Source organism: Uloborus diversus, chromosome 1, assembly GCF_026930045.1.
Source record: "Uloborus diversus isolate 005 chromosome 1, Udiv.v.3.1, whole genome shotgun sequence".
Lineage (NCBI taxonomy): Eukaryota > Metazoa > Arthropoda > Arachnida > Araneae > Uloboridae > Uloborus > Uloborus diversus.
In genome coordinates, this window is record NC_072731.1 from 115,728,037 (window position 1) to 115,747,097 (window position 19,061).

Sequence of the window (19,061 nt, forward strand, 5' to 3'; positions counted from 1 at the left end):
GAAAAGCTTTCTTTTAAATTTCAATTTTAACTACCCTAAATGTTGACTCCCCCCCCCCCATGCTGTTTGTACGTATATATGCGTATGTATGTTATTTGTAGGCAACCAAAAACGTATTCTGACTGTCCCTGAATCGATTTTGGTGAGTTTTTATCTTGATGTCTGTATCTATGCATGTGATGTCTTTATTAGTTCGAAAATAGAACAAAATATGCTTTCCTGGCACATAACTTTCAAAAATTTGACACGGGGGGGGGGGGGGGGGGGCTGTTGGACGTCCCAGCAAGGGCCCCTTTCAGCATCTTTAAGGCTACAGAATCAGCCACTCTGGGCCTGACTCTGTGTCAAAAATTATATCTAAATTTGGGTTTTGTGTTCTTAAGTTACACACTACATTAGCGGAAATGCTACAACCTCTTATATCTAAAGTATCTAGCTCTTGTAGCTTCAAGCCTTCCACAATCCCAACACTGGTAATTTGGTGACAGTCATTTAAGTACAATTTTTTCAGTCCCTTGATATTAGACAGAGACCAATTTTCGTTCTTTTTTACATTCATTTTCGGGTTTGAATCTTCAGGCAAAGACATATTTTTTTCCTGCTCCTCTTTCATATCACAATTTGAATATCCAGTCAAAGCCAAATCAGTAATACCTCTGCATCTGCTTAGTTTAAGGTACGTCAGAAGAGCAAGCATTCTTGACATCTCATTCACATTCTGGTCCGAGACTTCACAATCACTTAAATCCAAGAAAGTGAGATATCTGCAAGAGTTTATCAATTTTGAAATTGCCTTGCTGCCAATATTGCAGGAACTCAGATTTATAACTTTCAGTTTAAAAGCTTTTAATTGAGAAGTGGCAAGATCAAAGCCATTGACAGTGATGTCTTTACACTTAGAAAAGTCAATTTCCTCTAGTTTGGATAGTTGGAAAATTCGTTCTGCACTAAATCTTGTTATGTATTGTGACTCGCTTACCTTAACTTTACGCAAATTGGGTAATAAGCACATAGCTTTCACCGCATCACTCAGAATTTCTCGTACACCATTTAAGTTCACTTCCTTCAACTGTGTTTGATTTCGGAATAGATCTTCGAGCCCTTTTCCGCATTCTTTACAATCCCTCAGCGATATTTTCTGAAGCTGAAGGTTTTCTATGTTCGATATTGCACTCAGAGCTGCAGCTGAGATGGAAGTGTGGTCAAATCCCAATACCTGAAGAGTCCGGGACCTTTCACGGATATAAAATTCAACAGCTGGAAAGCTGAGCACCATAGGAGATGGATTAGTCTCTACGTTTATTTCGTTTGGATAAAATCTTTTGTAAGCTCTTTTATCAAAACAGATATCACACGATAAAAAAAACACCCTAAGCTTTGGCATCATATATTTAAATCTCAAGAGGGTTTGATCCGAAATCGAAAACTCAGTATATAGATACAACTCAACAAGAAGTGGTAATGAAGAAAACAAGTAAAATGCACTGGTCTGTGTTATTTCAAGAATCTTCAAGTTATTCAAGTAATCGACTTTTCCATCAAAGTCATCAAGTTCTCTACTGAAATCACAGTCACCAAGTGATAAGTAGTAAAGTTGTCTACCTAAGAGCTTCAAAAGTGCAACGAAATTGCAATCAATAACAATTCTTCTGAATTTGAATGAAGAAAAATTTCGCGACAGTTGGTCAGGCAGAAAACAAGGTTCATAAATGGTCAGATGAATATCCTTCAGAAGGTCTAAGCAATTGTTAACTTGTAACCATCTTTTGCATACCAAACTTGTTTCAAGTCTGTCACATGGTTTCAAGTAGGAAAATATATGAACTAGTACCTGAAGAAATAAGCTCTAGTAAGTAAAACACACTTAAAAAATTGATACAAACTACATTCAAAAGAAAATCATATAAAGCCTTAAATATATATATATATATTGGGGTTACCAAATGAACAAAGGACCCTTTTCATTCTCAGAACATAGAATATTTTCAGAATTACTTATAATACCACAGAATCTACACTACTGGCCATTAAAATTGCTACACCAAGAAGGCGATATGGTACAGACATGAAATTTAAATGACAGGAAGATGATGTGATAGGCAAATGATTAGCTTTTCAGCGCATTCAAACCACGCATGCGCCCACAGCGACACCTACAATCTGTTTAAATGAGGAAATTGTACAGCCAATTTCCCACCTGCAAATTCAATAAAAATTTGTGGGTTCCATTGGATACACATCTCGGTCACCTCTTGTTCACATTTGACGGCACTATGAACAGTCGATGTAATATTTCTAATGTGTTAGGACCCGTGGCACTACCCTTAAGTTGAGCCCTGCGAAACTCTAAGTTTCAGCAGGATAATGCACAACCGCATGCGGCCAGCATTGTGCAGACTTTCCTTGATACGGAAAACGTTCGACTGATGCCCTAGCCAGCATTTTCTCCAGATCTCTCACCAACAGAGAACGTCTGGTCAAGGGTTACTGAACAATTGGCTCATCAGCAAACGCCAGCCACCACGGTCGATGAACTGTGGCGACGTGTTGAAGCTGCATGGGTTTCTGTACCTGTACATGCCATCCAATCTCTCTATGACTCAATGCCCTAGCGTATAAGCGCTGTCATTGCTGCCAGAGGTGGTCGTCTTAGGTGCTAATTTCTCAGGATCTATTCACCCAAATTTCCTTAAAATTTAATCATTTGTTATTTCCAACATAATATATGTGTGCAATAAATATTTTGTTATCTGCATTTCTTCCAGGTGTAACAATTTCAATGGCCAGTAGTGTATAATTACGTTCATATATTTTCATTGTGCTCCTGAGAACAAAGGGTTGCCTTATTTGGCTACTTATCAAAATCTTTTGATATTTTGCTCCCTCCCTAAATTTTGTTTATCTATCACCCTGCATTATGCATGCCGGAAAAAAGCGAGATTGACTAGCATGCCAGGAAGTTCGAATTTTCCGGCGTGCTGGATAATTTAAGGGTTTTTTTGCAACAAAACAAAAGTAAATTTCCCCATTCAGTTCTAATCAGAAAGCAAACCACTGTAAGGAAAAAAAATTAAATAAATCCCAAAAGTAACCTTCTTTCAAAAAAAGAAATGTATTGCATGTAATTTGTGCTTGTACATTGCTATGGTAGGTCATTATTAATGGATTTAATTATATGCCAATAAAATAATCAATTCAGAAGCAATCATCGTTACTGAGATTTGTTCATAATTTTTTCTAAATAAATTTTAAGGTTCCTTTTAGAGAGGTAAGTTTTAATTTTTATTCATTGAATAGCTATGGGTAATCCATTAGCACTGGTTTAGGAGCGGTGACTTACTGCTTAAAAAGTTTACTTACTTAGTTTTAAATTAATTTTGATAAAATTATTTGTTATTGAAGAATATTTTTCTTGTTAAAATAACATGACATTGTTAGTAGGGCTCGACCGATGGCATTTTTTGGCCGATGGGCCGATGCCGATTGTTCAAAGATGGCCGATAGTTTTCCTCCAAATGGCCGATTGCCGATGGCTAATGCCGTTGGCCGATGGCAAAAAATCAAACAGAAATAAATTAATAAGATTGTGTGCACTTGACTTATTTTTGTTTTACAAGGTCGTGTGAAAATGGAAGAAAAAAGTCGATTTTTGGTTTATTTTATGGTTTTTAACAAATAAGAAGTTAGTCTATCGACCTAAAACTTTTAAAAGATATTAACCTTACATAGAATTAAAATTTGCACCTCTAAGCATTTCCAAAATTATATATTTTAAATTTCGTAAAAAAGTTCAAAAAAGATTGATTTTTTGCAATTTTTGAACTTTTTTGGGGCGATTTTGGAACCTAAAGATATTATCCTAGGAATTTAATATTTTAAGGGTACCAAAATGATGCTTAAACACAAATTTTTAGACCACAGGCGTTTTGAAATTCGAAAATGTATTTTTTTCACTCCACCCTACTGTACATGCATATGTACCTATGAACATATAGATGACCATATATGACCGAAATATTCATTTTGAATGCCTACTCAGTTAATGGGTTCTTTTCCAAAATTTTTAAAGTATTTTTTTCTGAAAGAGCGTGTTTAAAAACGCAGGATCTGACCAGTTTTTAAATAATTTGTTCAAGTTTAATATTTTGAAAAAAAACACTTAAATCGGTACACTTTCATTGTTTACGTTTCTATCCGATGACATCACAAATGATGAAAGGCCCTTCAGTGTTGCTATTCACAGCGCAAAATATTTAATTTGCATCTTTATTCATGTGTATTGGCAACGATATGGTTGATAGCAAGCGTAGAGTGCAATCTTAATTCGCTTCTTGATTATCATATCGTGGAAACGTAGTAGAAAGATACGCCAACAGACATGCCAACTGCTCCGCTTTGAGCGGAGTTTCTCCGCTTTACAGTTCAAACTACGCTGATCCGCGCAAGTTCACAAAAACTCCGTTTTCGAAACTCAATAGACACGTTTAGTGGTGACGTCAGGGGTTGCCAGAAACTCGGGGAAGTTTCCAATCATGCCGTTGCTATGCGCGTTGCTAAGGAAGAAACAACATAGGATCTTCGTACGAATAGGGTTAGAGCGATGTTTAATTGATGGTTTCTTGCCAATTAAATGCTTAAATAATTTTTTTTAGTGGTTTCAAGTTACATATAAGCCACCTGTAGACATCATTTGACGAATATCGATAGTTTTTACATGTGAATCGGGTTAAAATTCGGCAAAACATAGACTTATGTGGAATACAAGTGTGTTTTCTAGAGTTATACACTCTTCTTATTGTTATTTCTTTTTCTTTGGATGGAGGGGAACAGCTCCGCCATTTGAGAGGGTCTGGAAAGACATTGCCCCCCTCCCCCGCTTTCGGAAAATTGCTGTATTTCTATAAATTTTGCGCAATTTTTTGTCTTTCGATGCATAATGCATTTACTGTATATGATTTATCCCCCCCCCCCTTTGCAGAAAAATTTGAAATGACGATATTTTTTTTTTGAATCCTGTTTAAAGTTTTCTAAGAATTTGATTATAATTATTTTCTTCGGGCGGGATTTTTTTTTTTTTTTTTAATGGTATAAGTAATTTTTTGTTTGGGGAAGGAGAATTTTTCACTTTTCTCGATTGTGATGCTTGTTTGCATTGAAATTATTTTTTTTTCGAATGGGAGGGGGGATGTTAGGTTACATTGTATTTATTCTAATGCGAGTTTGATCAAAATCAGATATTTAAAAAAATTAATTAAAAAATTACTATTGGTAAAATAAAAGTATTTTCTGGGTCCATGTTATTTTTATTAATTTATTTATTTATTTTGCTTATTCTATCAATTTCAGTGACAAAAAGTACTACTTTTGACTGAAGGAAACAACTCCATTATCGCAAATGCTCTTGGGATGTCTTCATGCGCGTAAACTTGCGTCACTCAAAAACATTATGTAATAGTAAGTTGAAAACTCATACGTGCGTAGTATGATCTAAAAGTTCGAGGACTAGTTGTATAAAACGTTACCCTGAATAGTTAACATTACCGAAGCACATCTATCTACAAAATAGTCACCTTGAATGATTATGCACTCTGCCAACTTTGTATAGCTTTTAGAAACACTTTTTCGCAACCTCCAGTAAGAACTCTTGCGCTGCTGCTTTAACTTTGTCGTGGGGAAGAAGGCGACTTTCATGTTGAGGATGCACGGTTCGATTGGTCAATACTGTGATATGACAAACAAATAACATAACGTTTCATCGGACTTAGCTCCGTGTGACTTTTACCTGTTCACAGCAAAAATACTTTTGCAAAGGCGCCGCTTTCTTCCGTCAGGAGAAGATAAAGCTGCATCATAGAAGGTAGCGAAAAGTGGCTTCCAGGAGTGTTTCCAAAAGTTATATGAACACTGGCAGAAGTACATAGTCCCTCAAGGTGAGCCTTTAAAGGTGGATGTGCTTCGGTAATGTGAACTATTCTGGGTAAGGTTTTATACAGCTTGTCCCCGAACTTTTGGATCGTACTACGTACAATCTGATTGGATGTAGTTATGCTTCTCCTTTTTCGACTGCTGTATGATGAAAGAGAAAGAACAGCCTCCCCCCCCCCACAAAAAAAAAGAAAAAAAGGGAAGAAAAACAAAGAGACTGTTTAATAACCAATTGATTTGTTTTGTTTTTTTTTTAAATTGAACATATAACTAAGATTTCAGTAATATTGTAATAATGTATGGAATTAGGTACATTAAACATAGTTAAAAAACATTAAATTATGTTGTTTAATCATTAAAAAAATAATAAGAAGAATAAAACTGAAAATGTCAACAAATTACGCAATTAAAGTGGAAAAATTGCACGTAGACATTTTTTAGTCATCAAATTAAACAAAAAAGGTAACAGAAAAATTACAACATTAAATCAAAATAGGAATATTTTTCTACTAATTTAAAATTTATGACTAGAAAAGTTAGCATTTTTCATTAAAGCTATAACAGTGACATAACTTTTGCTGAAAAAAAAATAGCCATAAAAAGAGCGAGGTTTTTAAAATGCAGCTACAATAAACAAACTCAATATTTACACCAAGTTAATAACCGAATACATATACTACTTAATCTGATGTTTACACACATAATATTGAACAAATTGATTGTTTAATCTTTTATGAAGCTTTACAAACAAGTTCAAATTAAAATTTTCAATTTAACAACAATTTTCTGAAGTTTAAAAAATTGCATAATAGAAAATCCTTGAAACTTTTCTATAAAAAAACGAAAATAACTTATTCATTGATTTTATATAAATACATAAGAATTACAACAGAAAAAAAAAACAGAACTTACAACAGAAAAAAAAAACGATCGCTATTAATAATGCAAAAAAAAAAGGCGCATTACGAAATATATAGGTAAAACAAGTATGAGAAATACGCAAAATGACATTTCCTGACCAAAATAAATAATCGCTAAATATTTAAGAAATGCTTGAAAGGACAAAGGAGGGTTCGAGGGGGGGGGGGGGGTCACCCTCTGATTTTGGAGTAACTCACACTTCGGCCTTAACTTTGGCCTCTTTTTTTAGTACAGAACCGAACCCCTACCACCAACGCCTCGGAAGAGTTTCCGAATCTACTTCAGCACTTCTTAAGAAAAAATTCAAAAATTTCCTTGATTTCCGAATTATGTCACCATTCAAAAGGAGTTAAATCAATTTCTTACATTAATGCTCTAAATTCTTTCTAAACAATAGATAAAGTTTGAAAAAAAATATTCTGTAATTTTATAAATGGTGTTAGTTTTAAACAACTCAGAATTACAACTAGAGTTTAATTTCAGAAATTGAGGGAGTGGGAGGAGGGGCACGCAAGTGTTCTCGGAATTTCAAAAAATTGTCGTAAAAAAATCGAGTTCAAAATAATCATAAACATTGAGCAGAAAAACCCTTTCAAAACTTGCACTCGAGTTTGTTTTGACGTGCAGTGGCAGATTTAAAATATAGCAAATGTTGCAATTGCGCGAGAGGCCCCATAACCATAGGGGCACCATAGAAGTTACAAAAATGCTTATGATAAATGTTTTACAACTTCTGTGATAAATAGGGCCCCTCCTAATTGTTAGTAAATATTTTTACAAAATTAAACTATTTATTAGTACCAATAAGATATGTACAGAGCTTATATTCATTTTTAAGCTGAACATATATTTTTTATAGTATTGCTTTTTTTCCTAACCTCAATTTTTCCAGCATGCTGGAAAAGACCAGGCAAGTGTTATTGAAAATCTGGTGACCCCTAAATTTTGCGGCATGCTGGACAGTGCAGAGTAATACGGTAAATAGTTCTGAAAAATTTTAGATGGGGGGGGGGGTTGGACCCTATAAACCTTCCCCTTGTATATGGCTCAGGTTTAATTTCGTCCCTTTACGATTTATTTTTAATTTCCTCTTTTTTTTCCCCACAACATTTTTTGATTTTATTAATATTTATATTTGAAAGAATTCAGTCTTTTTTTTTTTTTAAATTCATCTCTGTCATCAATCATTGTGTAAACAAGGGAGTCTAACCTGTATATATAAAGTTTAGGGCAAAAATCTGTACATCAGAGCCAGACTAACATAAATCCAAAAATAGCGATTTTCTGTTTATTATTGTATTGTATGTAGAATTCTATTCTACAGCGAGCCATGAAAACGTTATTAAAAAAAAAAAAACTGATGTGTGCATCACATGACTTCCTTTTACTCCAATTTAATGTCATTTCCCCATTATTGGCAATTTTAATGTGATTCAATAGTTTACTCTGTAAATATCACCAACAGTGATCAAATTGAAACCAGATAAAAAAAAATCATTAAATTTGTCGCCAAATTGGCGACGAAAAGACTGGCAATATATCGCCAAGTGTCCGCCAAATTATAACACCACTTGAGTTTACATCGAAATTTGCAATGATTTCCCCCCAAAAAGGGGCAAAAGACCCCTTTAGAAACACCCGAATGCAACCAAAAGGAGAGGTGCACAACTAGACCCCCCCCCCCCCCTAGGAGTTTACGTACCAAATTTCAACTTTCTAGAACATACCATTCTTGAGTTATGCGACATACATACGCACATATAGACGTCACGAGAAAACTCGTTGTAATTAACTCGGGAATCGTCAAAATAGATATTTCGCGTGTCTATACGTTTTTAGGCACTTATCTACATGTGGTTGAGTTGAAAAAAAACCTCAACATTCATTTGGGGGTGAGCAAAATGGAAATTAAAGGCCGATTTTTGGGTGAACATTTTTTCACGAATACATACTTCCTTTTTTGTAAAAGGAAGTAAAAATGTAATTATTTACTAGTGGGTCATTCTATGCAAAATGAGCAAAATTCGCAAAAAAGTGGTGGCCGCATAGTAACAGATTTTTATGAAATTTGGTATACAGGTTCCTTTTATGCCTACGTAAAAATATCTAAAATATTTTTGCTTAAAATTTTTTATTTGAATAGTTACATGCGATTGAAAATTGGTCAAATTGAAGAGCATTCTCATAAATGCTAAATGTTGCACTTTTGAAGGCTTGTATCTTATTAACTATTTAATGAAAACATAAAAGTTATATGTTGTTGCAATCTATGGAGTAGGGTAATTAATCTGATATCAGTAAAATTTTCAAAGTTATTATAGTTAACTTTTAACCGAGTTTCAAAAACTGAAAATATTACAATTTTCTCATAATTAAGCATTTTATTTTTTAATCTCAATCTTTAAGGAATGCATTAGCTTTAAAGAAATTAATACTTAATAATGTGCTAAGTATCATAAAAGAAATACTATACTTTTGAAGTTGTATTTTAACTCCTTTGTCTTCAAAATCAGTTTTAAACTTAGTGACATTTTGCAAAATGATGATTTTCCCCTTCACATACCCACAAAAATTCAAATGAGGGAAAATTCAGACAACTTTCAAATTTTACAAGAATATAGAGCTGTGTTTCTACTATTTGCTTGAAGAAACTCGAAATTGGTTTTTGATTTCCAAACGTAAAATAAAATTCAGAAAAATAGCCTTTTTTTGTTTTATGGGTCAATTCATACAGGTTCGACAGATGGGTGCGCTTGACCATTTTTAATTTTTTTTTTTGAAATTCATATTCCTAAAAGCTGCATATGAAAGATGTTTAAAACCACTTTTATTTTTTCTCTCAACTAGACCTTTGATTTTTTAGAGGTCATCAAAAGTGATTTTCGTAGTCAAAAATGGGACTTTTAGACCTTTGCATTTTGGCCGAAATCTATTTGAATTACATTTATGACCGTTAATTTAACGCTTTGATGTTAAAGTGCATAATTTGATAGTCTTACATGCTGAGTTACGTAGCTGTAATTTGATAATTAAAATAATGGCAACAGGTTAAAGTTCAAGGCCAAATGAAAATTTTTACTCATTTCAAAGGGGGATAACTCACGTAGGGGACGGAAACACAAAATGAAATACGACAAAAACCAATCACTGGAACCATGCTAAAAAGAATATGTAACTGTTGCTGTGTGTTTGTGCACCCTTTATAGATTACAGCCCCTCAAAAATCGGAAAAATGACATTTTTAGACCCTTATAAACCAAAAGGGGATGGAATTAAAAATAAAATTTCCTGGCCAATTGAATATTCCATTCAAGTACTATACATGTTATATATATTGTTTTTTCTATTTGGTTTGTAAAAAAGATACAGGTCTTTGAAATTAAGCAATTTTGCTAGTCAATTCACACTCTAAAACAAATAAAAAGTGTGAAAACATTATGGCACCTTCTTAAATTGCGTATATTGTGCCCTACATAATACATTATACTGAAAAAACATATTGTAATTTTCAAAATAATTATTTTAATTTGATAACTTAGAAATATTTGAACATGAACGAGTGGAATTGATTGAGCTGGCGGTGTATTTCATGTATTTCTGCCTTAGCCCTGGCTATAGGGCGGTAACTTACTGAAAAAACGAGTAGTTTATATTGTATGGAACCTGTATGGATCGACCCTTATGTGAAATTACAAGAACTCAAAGAATTAGATAAACGACTAAATGATGCAAAAGCAAGTAAAACTAACATTTATTTCAATTTACAAAAATATACATTTCAGACTGTACTTCATAAACATGCTTTTGAGAAAATGAAACACGAAAGAAATGGTTAGTTTTGCTAAACTTACAAAATAAAAGGAAGTAACTAATGAAATTTTACCTAAGTTCAAGTTACTCTAGTAACAAAAATACACTGATACCAATGATTAAAATTAAGTAGCATCTAAAAGACTCTTCAATATATTATGTAAAAAAAAATTGAGTAAATTTAGAGCATTACCTCATCTTCAAAAAAACATCTGAAATAGAGGAAAAAATGAAATTTTTGGAAATTTTCTATTTTTTTAAGTACAATTTCATCATCAAGAAATTCATAAACAGTTACTAAATTAGAGCAGATAGTTACTTATAGATAGTTTTTCAATCTGAATCATTTTTACTGTTATATTTTCATTAAAAGAGCTAGAAGAGTGATTTAAAATCTGAAGTAAATTGACAAAATTTCAATCTTTGTTAACATCTTCGATTCAAAAAAAGATCCAAGTAAATTTTACTTTGCTCTTTCTCAATAAAGATTTGTTTATAGAATGCGGAAATATTTATTTTTTAAGTGTACGCTTATAACTTATGGAGTTATTAAGTCACAAACTGGCAGCAATGAACTCTGAAAATTTAGGCTTAGCGTAAGCATCAACTTCTAACTTTAATAATAAAGCAACAAACAGTTTTTAAACTTTCATACTTTGCATTTCCTCATAGATATGCATGGTTTACCTAAATAAAAATTTTCATTGAAATCTGTGACATGTCAGCCACAGCTGATTTGCTCATTTCGCATGGAATACCATGGGTGTCAAAATAGCGCTCGTCCCATCCTTTGCATGTGCCAGAGAAACATTTTCCCTCTCTCCTGTAAAGTAACGATTATGTGACTTACGTTAGTCTGGCTCTGAGGTACAGAAATGTCAGTGTTTAGGTTTTCTTAATTAAAAATTTCAAATCCAAATAAATGAACAATTTTAATACATCTGGTTCAGAAGCTCCCAAACTTTTTTTAGGGATGCATGCACTGATATTCGGTAATTACCCAGTATTTGATTTATCCCTTTGAACTCTGGTATCTGATCTGGCCACTCCACTTCAGACTGGATATTCAACAATTTTAAGGCAGGTTATCCAGTGTTGATGTGGGAAAAAAAATTTAATTAAAAACTCCATTTATTTGTAAAATTTTTGCATGATGTTATCAGACTTTGTTTAGCTACCAGTTTGTTTGTACTCTCAGCTTCAATGAGATGGTATCTGCATCCAGCTCTGTTATTAACTATTCCAAACTTATGAGTCTATGCATAACAAGAACTTTAAGCTTTAATATTTTGTGAAAGGTGCATCCCATGGTACAGATAACTAAGGCAACTTTGCTACCAATATCAAATATGCCAGTTTTGTTACTAATTACAAGCCTAAAGCAATTCGCTAAGTACCTATTAGCACAAAAGTCTAAGAAATAAACTTAATATTTAAATTTGTTTTATTATGATTCGTAAATTTATTCCTTTGATCATAAAGAGCAAATTTTAGTTGTAACTAGTGATTGGAATACCACTATATCAAATACCAGAATTTCGAGCTATTTAACAGTGTCTAACAGTGTTGTAATACCGGTATTTTTGATATCGGTTGAAAATAACAAATAGCTTTTAGTTAGCGAGTTTTTAACTTAAATTATTAAAAAGCTACTGTTACTTTAAATATAGATTTCTTTTTCGATGAGACAGTACCAAAATCAATTTATTAATGTAAAAATTCAGCTTAAAAATTGCGACTTAATAGAATATCAATAAATAAAAGTAGCAGAAAGATTACAAAATGATGTTTTCATGACTAGATGATGTGATGAACAGAAGTTTCATGTGATTATGTGCACCATGTTTTTACTTCCTCCATTTCCTTGATCACTCACTTGCCCTTTTTTTAAAATTGATTTTAAGTTTAATTACAAATGCATCTGTGCTGTAAATAATTAATTATAACCGTCAACTGCAGCAACACTTTATAAAATAGTTTTAAGATCTCAACTGTACAGAATTTTGAGATAACCCTTTTCTTGTTAATATAACAAATGGTAACTTGTCACTGGTATTAGTGGGTTGTCCTTTCTCCCTGTTTAGCTGTATACTTGGTGAGATAATGTTTAGCAATTGTATAGTGCCTTAAAAATTTGCATAAAGGAAAGGCGTGATCAACTGGAACAAATTTTCGGATATTAACATAGTTGAAAAGATCTTTGAAATGAAAACGAAAAAAAAAATAAACTAACAAAAATAAAATTTTGGTTCATCGTAAATTTCACACCAAATCGTTAATAAAAAGCAAATACAAATTTATCCTGATCAAGAGGAAATTGTTGAAGGTGATGTTGATATTGAATTGTCTCTTAAGTTTCATAAATTATGCACTTTTTACACAAAAATATGAAATATGGCTACAAAACAATAAGTTTTAATAGGTTTTAGAAACATTTCTAATACCGGTATTCCGGTATCACATTTTAAAAATACCAAATACTTGTATTGCATTTTTGGTCCAGTATTGCAATCCCTAGTTGTAACAGGTTGAAATATGATTTAAGCTTATCTATACATAGAATTTTTTTCTTACGTTGCCATGGACTTTTTGCAGGTCATTATAAATACTTGGAAACAAGCCCATCATTTAGGGAGTTCAATTCCCCCCCCCCCCCCCCCATTCCTTCTGACTTTGAAAATTAATGGTGTTGTACATAAGTGGGTAGTTTTTGTCTTTTTCCACTAAAATTTACAATGCTTGCCTCCTCCCCTCCACCGGAGAAGTTAGAAATGACGGACCTGCCAAGGAATCCATGTGGGCCATATTCAGAACCATTGATCTGATATTTTTAAGGAAAGACTAGTGGAGTTCATTCTCATCTATACTAATATTATAGAGAGGGCTGATTTTTGTGTGTTTATATGTTCGAGGTAATCTCCGGAACCCATGGCTGGATTTAGGGGAGGGCAGGCGGGGCTACTGCCCTAGGGCCTCCGCAACAAAGGGGCCCCCACAATAAAATTTTTACAAAATATCCTAACTTTCAAGGGTCAGCAAATTTTATATTTTTTCTCCCAGACTTTTTTTTTTTGTATTCTTACTAAGAATGCTTGCACAAAAATAATATTATGATAGATTTATTAGAAAGCAGTAATTGCAAGTATCCATTTACTATCAATTTTTTATTTGACTATAACATTAAGTTATCAGATTTCACAAATGATTGTAAATATAATATGAAAATAACCTTAAAAGTACATAACTTTTAAAATGAAATGCATGTTTAGTCATAAATAAGAAACTAATTTTAAGTCTATAAATTATAATAATAATAATCTAAAAAAACAAATAGCAGTAACTTTAGGATGTATTTACTATTAAAGTGTTGATCAAAAATATCGGATATATACACATATATCAGAATATTCGGATATATATCAAAAGTAATAATAATATTTAAAAAAATAACTTCAGGATGTATTTACTATTAAAGTGCTGATCGAAAATATTCGGATATATATCAAAGTATCGGATATTTTCGAAAATATGATGACCTTTTCGAACCCTGATTATGGGCCTCCACTCCTTCCTTGCCCCGGGGCCTCCACAGTTCCAAATCCGGCCCTGACAGAACCACAGCACCTATTTGAAAAATTCCTTCACTATATGAAAGTTGCTTTCTTACTGAGTGACATAGGCTATAATTTGACAAAAATCCGATAAATAGTTATTTTTTCATTCCAATTTAGGCCCAAATTTCGCATAAATTCCCGAATATGGGAGTGAAAAATTACTTGCACATATTAATATTATCTATTGTTGAAAAGGGTAGAATTTTCCGCGTTCTAAACAATTTGTTTCATTCCTCTAACTTAATTACGGAGGGAGTAATTTGTATTTTTAGTTCGAAATTTTTTAGGCTTAGCTAAAATTTAGGCACTACTTTCTTCATTAAATCTATCAATAAAAGGTGAAGGAATTGTCCCACAATTTTCTTTTTGACACTATTGGAAAAAGCGACATGTTTACTCCAGGTTGTCAACCATTTTATTTTCATGTTTCCACGGTTACGCTTTTTGAATCCTTTGTTTCTTTCCTTAATTTGCATTAATTTCTTAAACTTATTTTATTTCGTTTTCCATGGTTATCCTTTTACAATCCAACTTTCGCATTTCAAATTCTCAAAAATATTTTAACATCTGTCGTCATTGTTTGGAAGGGTAATTTTGCACAGTGTTTTTTTTTTCCTTTTATTTAAGCCTGATTGTTGGATATATGTCACTTGACACAATTTTTATTCTCAAGGTAGACTGGGCAAAGCAGCTCTTAATATACAAAGATTTGAAAGCTACTGTTAATGTGATTTTATACTGTTTTGTTTGTTTCGCAAAACATTTATTATTGTTAAAGAAAAAACATCCACTTCACTCGCAAAAGGGCTGGGTTCCGGTAGCGTGGTCACTTGGTGCATTAGGCATAGGGTTTTCCAATCCTGCTCCAAGCTCAGTCCCGCAGGTTTTCGGGATTGCAAAGTGTCAATCCCGGGATCCCGCAGCATTGACTTAATTCTCCAAAATGTCAAATTTTTCGGTCAAAAAGAAAAGTTGTGCTTTTTAGGAAGGACTGCTTTTGTTACATGAATTAGTCTTGATCTCGAATTCCGTACAAGAGTTGTAGAGTACTACAAAGTCACATCTCAATCAGCAACTATCATTTGTTACGCAAAAGTATGCTATAAAAAAGTTTAATGCGTCTTAACAAAACATCACTTGTATGGAATGGGAAAATATTTTGGTGCAAAAAATAATGGGCCTGATGTAAACGTGTGATGTGGCTCCACTGCAGTTGGTTTTACTGAGATTAAATAATTTTGGACATTTAGCAAAAGATCCCCATAAACTTCACCACCTTCTAAAATAAATTTTCATTTTTCTATGGGGGTCATGTGAAGAGTTTTTGCTCATGAATTTCAAATTTCAGACAAAAATGATGTCTGTTTGATTAGTGTGTTACTCTATCCAACTAACCCTGCTTTATTGTGCATTAAAGTAGGTTATTACATCAGCGCATTTGATTCGTTATAGCAGAGGGTGAATGCTGACTGGGTAGCAGTCTAATAAAAGTTTTAGAATAATTTTGCTAATTTTACCTCTCACTTTAAAGTGACTATTAAAAACTTGAGCAGCTTAACGTACTGCACTGAAATGTGAGTCTTCTAGTGTCTCATCCAAGTTTCTGTCACCTCTTTCCGAGTCGTGCGGAATATTGAAGATTGCACAGCTAATTCCTCCAACATATTTTCAAGGTACCACTCACATTCATATTATTAGCTTCACAGTGCAAAAACATCAACAATCTCTTCTTACAGGTGAGAGTGAAAAAAATAAAAATGTCAGGTAGTTTTTTGCTTTCTTCGAAAAAAATAATGTGTCTTTAATAAGTTAAAAGATTTCGAGCGCATTTCCTTAAGTTGACAGAAGCGTTCCAACACTGCATTCAGACTACTCCAGCGGATTTCGAAACCTGTAATACACTTTCTCAATTTCTTCTAAAGCCCAATTTTCTGGGTTTCAATATTTAGTGATGGTTTTCGAAAAGGCTTATAATTTAAAGGCTTATAAGCATTTTCTCAATTGCTAAACGTCTGAACACTGAAACATCGAATGCGAATATCCAGGGCCCGACTAACTAAAAGTGAGGCCCAAGGCCCACAATAATTTGGAGGCCCTCTGAAGGCTATTATTTTAAAAATGTGTGTATTTTTTGTATAGTTGTAATGCTATGCACAACTCTTTAAGTAATTTGGGGCCCCTTGGGAAGAGGGGGCCCCAGGCCCAGGCCTAGTAGGCCTGTGCGGTAATCAGGCCCTGCGAATATCAATTCATTCTCAGAAAAATATACTCTATTTTTGAGTTGGTTTTCTTGAATGGTAAATCTACCGTTCATCATATGAGACATAATTTTTTCTTGCTCTTCCTGCAGATAGAAGGTGATTAAAACTTCAGGTGATACTTGTAAAAAATATTCGTGTTTTCGACAGCAAAATATTGTTACATGTTTGCATGCAAAATCTTTGCGGATCGAAAATCCCGCGGGATTTTACTCTGAATCCCGCTAAATATCATGCGGGATCCCGGATTGTGGGATTTTAAACCCTAGTTAGGCGCTGAGCAGTTCAGTTTAGGATTATTGTTTTAAAGCAACCGTAAATGTAATTCATTGTTTTGGCGATTTATTTTGAAATTAAAGAAACTTTTTATTTGTTTTTATCCAAGTGAAATGTACGACATCTTCTTCTTTTTTTCTGACGATGATTTTTGAATATTCTACGGGATGTTTTTTTTACGTTAGATGCTTGGATCATAATAGCGTGGTAGCTGGTTGAGTTTGGCAATAAACAATAGAGCTGCGGAATTATTTTTACATTTGAAAGATATTATTTGATGTCTTTTTTTGTTTATTTGGCGAAATATTTTAAATTGCAGTAAAAACTGCTTCATTCGCTAAATAGAGTTTTAAAGCAATTGTAAATCGAATTAAATGATTTGACAAAAAGTTTTAAGTTCCAAAGAAAGTTTAATAGATTTTTTAAAAGGTTTTTACACATTTTATTCAAAGAAAAATTATTATTTCACATCAGAGGGGGAGGGGGCGGCATTTTTTCATTCAACAGACTTCCATTTAATTTTTAGCATGGGCATCACTGTGCGGGTACTGCTAGTCATACATAACTCTTCTTAATTGGAACCAGGTTGTCATTCTTTTGAAAAATTGATCTCTATATAAATAACTTTAATCTTGCTTACAAAAAAAAAGTGCTTACTGAACATTTTACTGGAACTTAATGTTCATGATTTTTTTTTTTTTTTTAGTTAAAAAAAATTCGATTTTTCGGAATTTAGTGAGTTTTATTTCATTTAAATTGGGGTTTTTTTTGTACAGACTTCTGGGATTTTGAATCTAAAATCCAAGATTTTTAATCGATGACTTAAAAAAATAAATAAATCAACAAACCCTGCTATAAAGTAAATATTTTTTAAAATATATATGGGGCATTCCAAGGTATTTTTGACATTTATGTAGAGTCCGTAACATGACCTTTTTTGCCATAACTTTTTAATTTACTGTTTGATTAGCATATTATTTTATTTTGATCTTTACCAACCAACCTACCAGCTCAAATTAAAATAATTTGCAAATCAAACGGTAAATTAAAAAGTTATGGCAAAAAAAGGTCACGTTACGGACTCTACATAATGTCAAAAATATCTTGGAATGCCCCATATATAAAGCATGGATATAGATTAACCATTAACTTTTAATATACTTTTTAGCATGAAAGCCCAGGCTATAGGGCGGTAACTTACTGAAAATACTTTTTTAGCGTTTCTTTAATTTAACAAATCATAAACAAATATTTTTACTGAAGTCCTTCCAAAACGAAATATGAGTCGAAGGATTTAAAAAATCGCTTAGCATTTCAAAAAATTATACCTTTTTTGGGTTCTGCTGTTTTATTTATTTCTGAATTTTAAATGAGGAAATTCTGTTCCATCAGGAGTTGATATTAACTATAGGCATGAGCTAAATGATCACACATCAAAATAAAAATAAAGTCACCTCTGTTGGTAAAGAATCCATTTTCTCAAGCGTAATTCGTTATTTATTCACTTTCTTACAGATTCAACACAAAGATAAATTATCGTGCACAGATTTGAGAAGAAACTGAATACACATCTAACTTTAAATAACATCATAGAGCCAAAAATAGCATACATATTTCGCGCATCGGTCTCGTTCCTTTTGATCTTGTTTTTGTTAATTTACTATTTACTTTTTTACTGGATACGGTCACAGTTTGTGTAACGTTTTCAATGTGTAAAATTATATTTTTTCGTTTAGGACAAAACAAATTAGCGTGTTATGAATTGTGGCGCCATCTAAGGAGCAAAGCGATATATAAATTTTTATTTAAAGTAAATTATTAGCATTTTTCTTTTTCGTTTTTTTAAAGCGGGAGGGGAGGGGGGAAATGTTCTCATTTTGGGAGGAACAATACAAAATTTTCGATTAGGATTAGAACAAAACTGTAAAACTTTACAATCAAGTTCTAAAATGTCAGAGACTGGAAAGTAAAAATGAAGTGCCTTAAATAATTTTAATTGTTCTATAAAGTCCTTGAAAGTAATTACATAAGTCTTTGAAACTCCTAAGCAAATGGTGCTTAAGTTTTATCTCTTATCTAGTGCATAAATTATGAATATCCCAAATGAAAATTCATAATTTACTATGGGGGGGGGGGTCATCGCGCAGACTGCACCATTGATGTTTAGGGGGGTGTTTTGAGGGGTAGTTTAAACTTGGGGGGGGGGGGTGCGCTTTGATCAGGGGAGGGAGAGGGCACCCCTAACCTGTATACCATT

General features: G+C 33.0%; 1 protein-coding gene across 1 annotated transcript; it reads right to left on the minus strand.

The window, feature by feature from the left end:
- Positions 1-202: 202 nt before the first annotated feature.
- On the minus strand, positions 203-18,412 carry LOC129234511 (uncharacterized). Its single transcript, XM_054868520.1, has 2 exons — positions 18,259-18,412; positions 203-1,831 (listed from the first exon to the last, which is right to left on the minus strand). Exons 1-2 carry the CDS (start codon positions 18,277-18,279, stop codon positions 311-313), a joined length of 1,542 nt encoding a protein of 513 aa, XP_054724495.1. The 5' UTR covers positions 18,280-18,412; the 3' UTR covers positions 203-310.
- Positions 18,413-19,061: the final 649 nt, after the last annotated feature.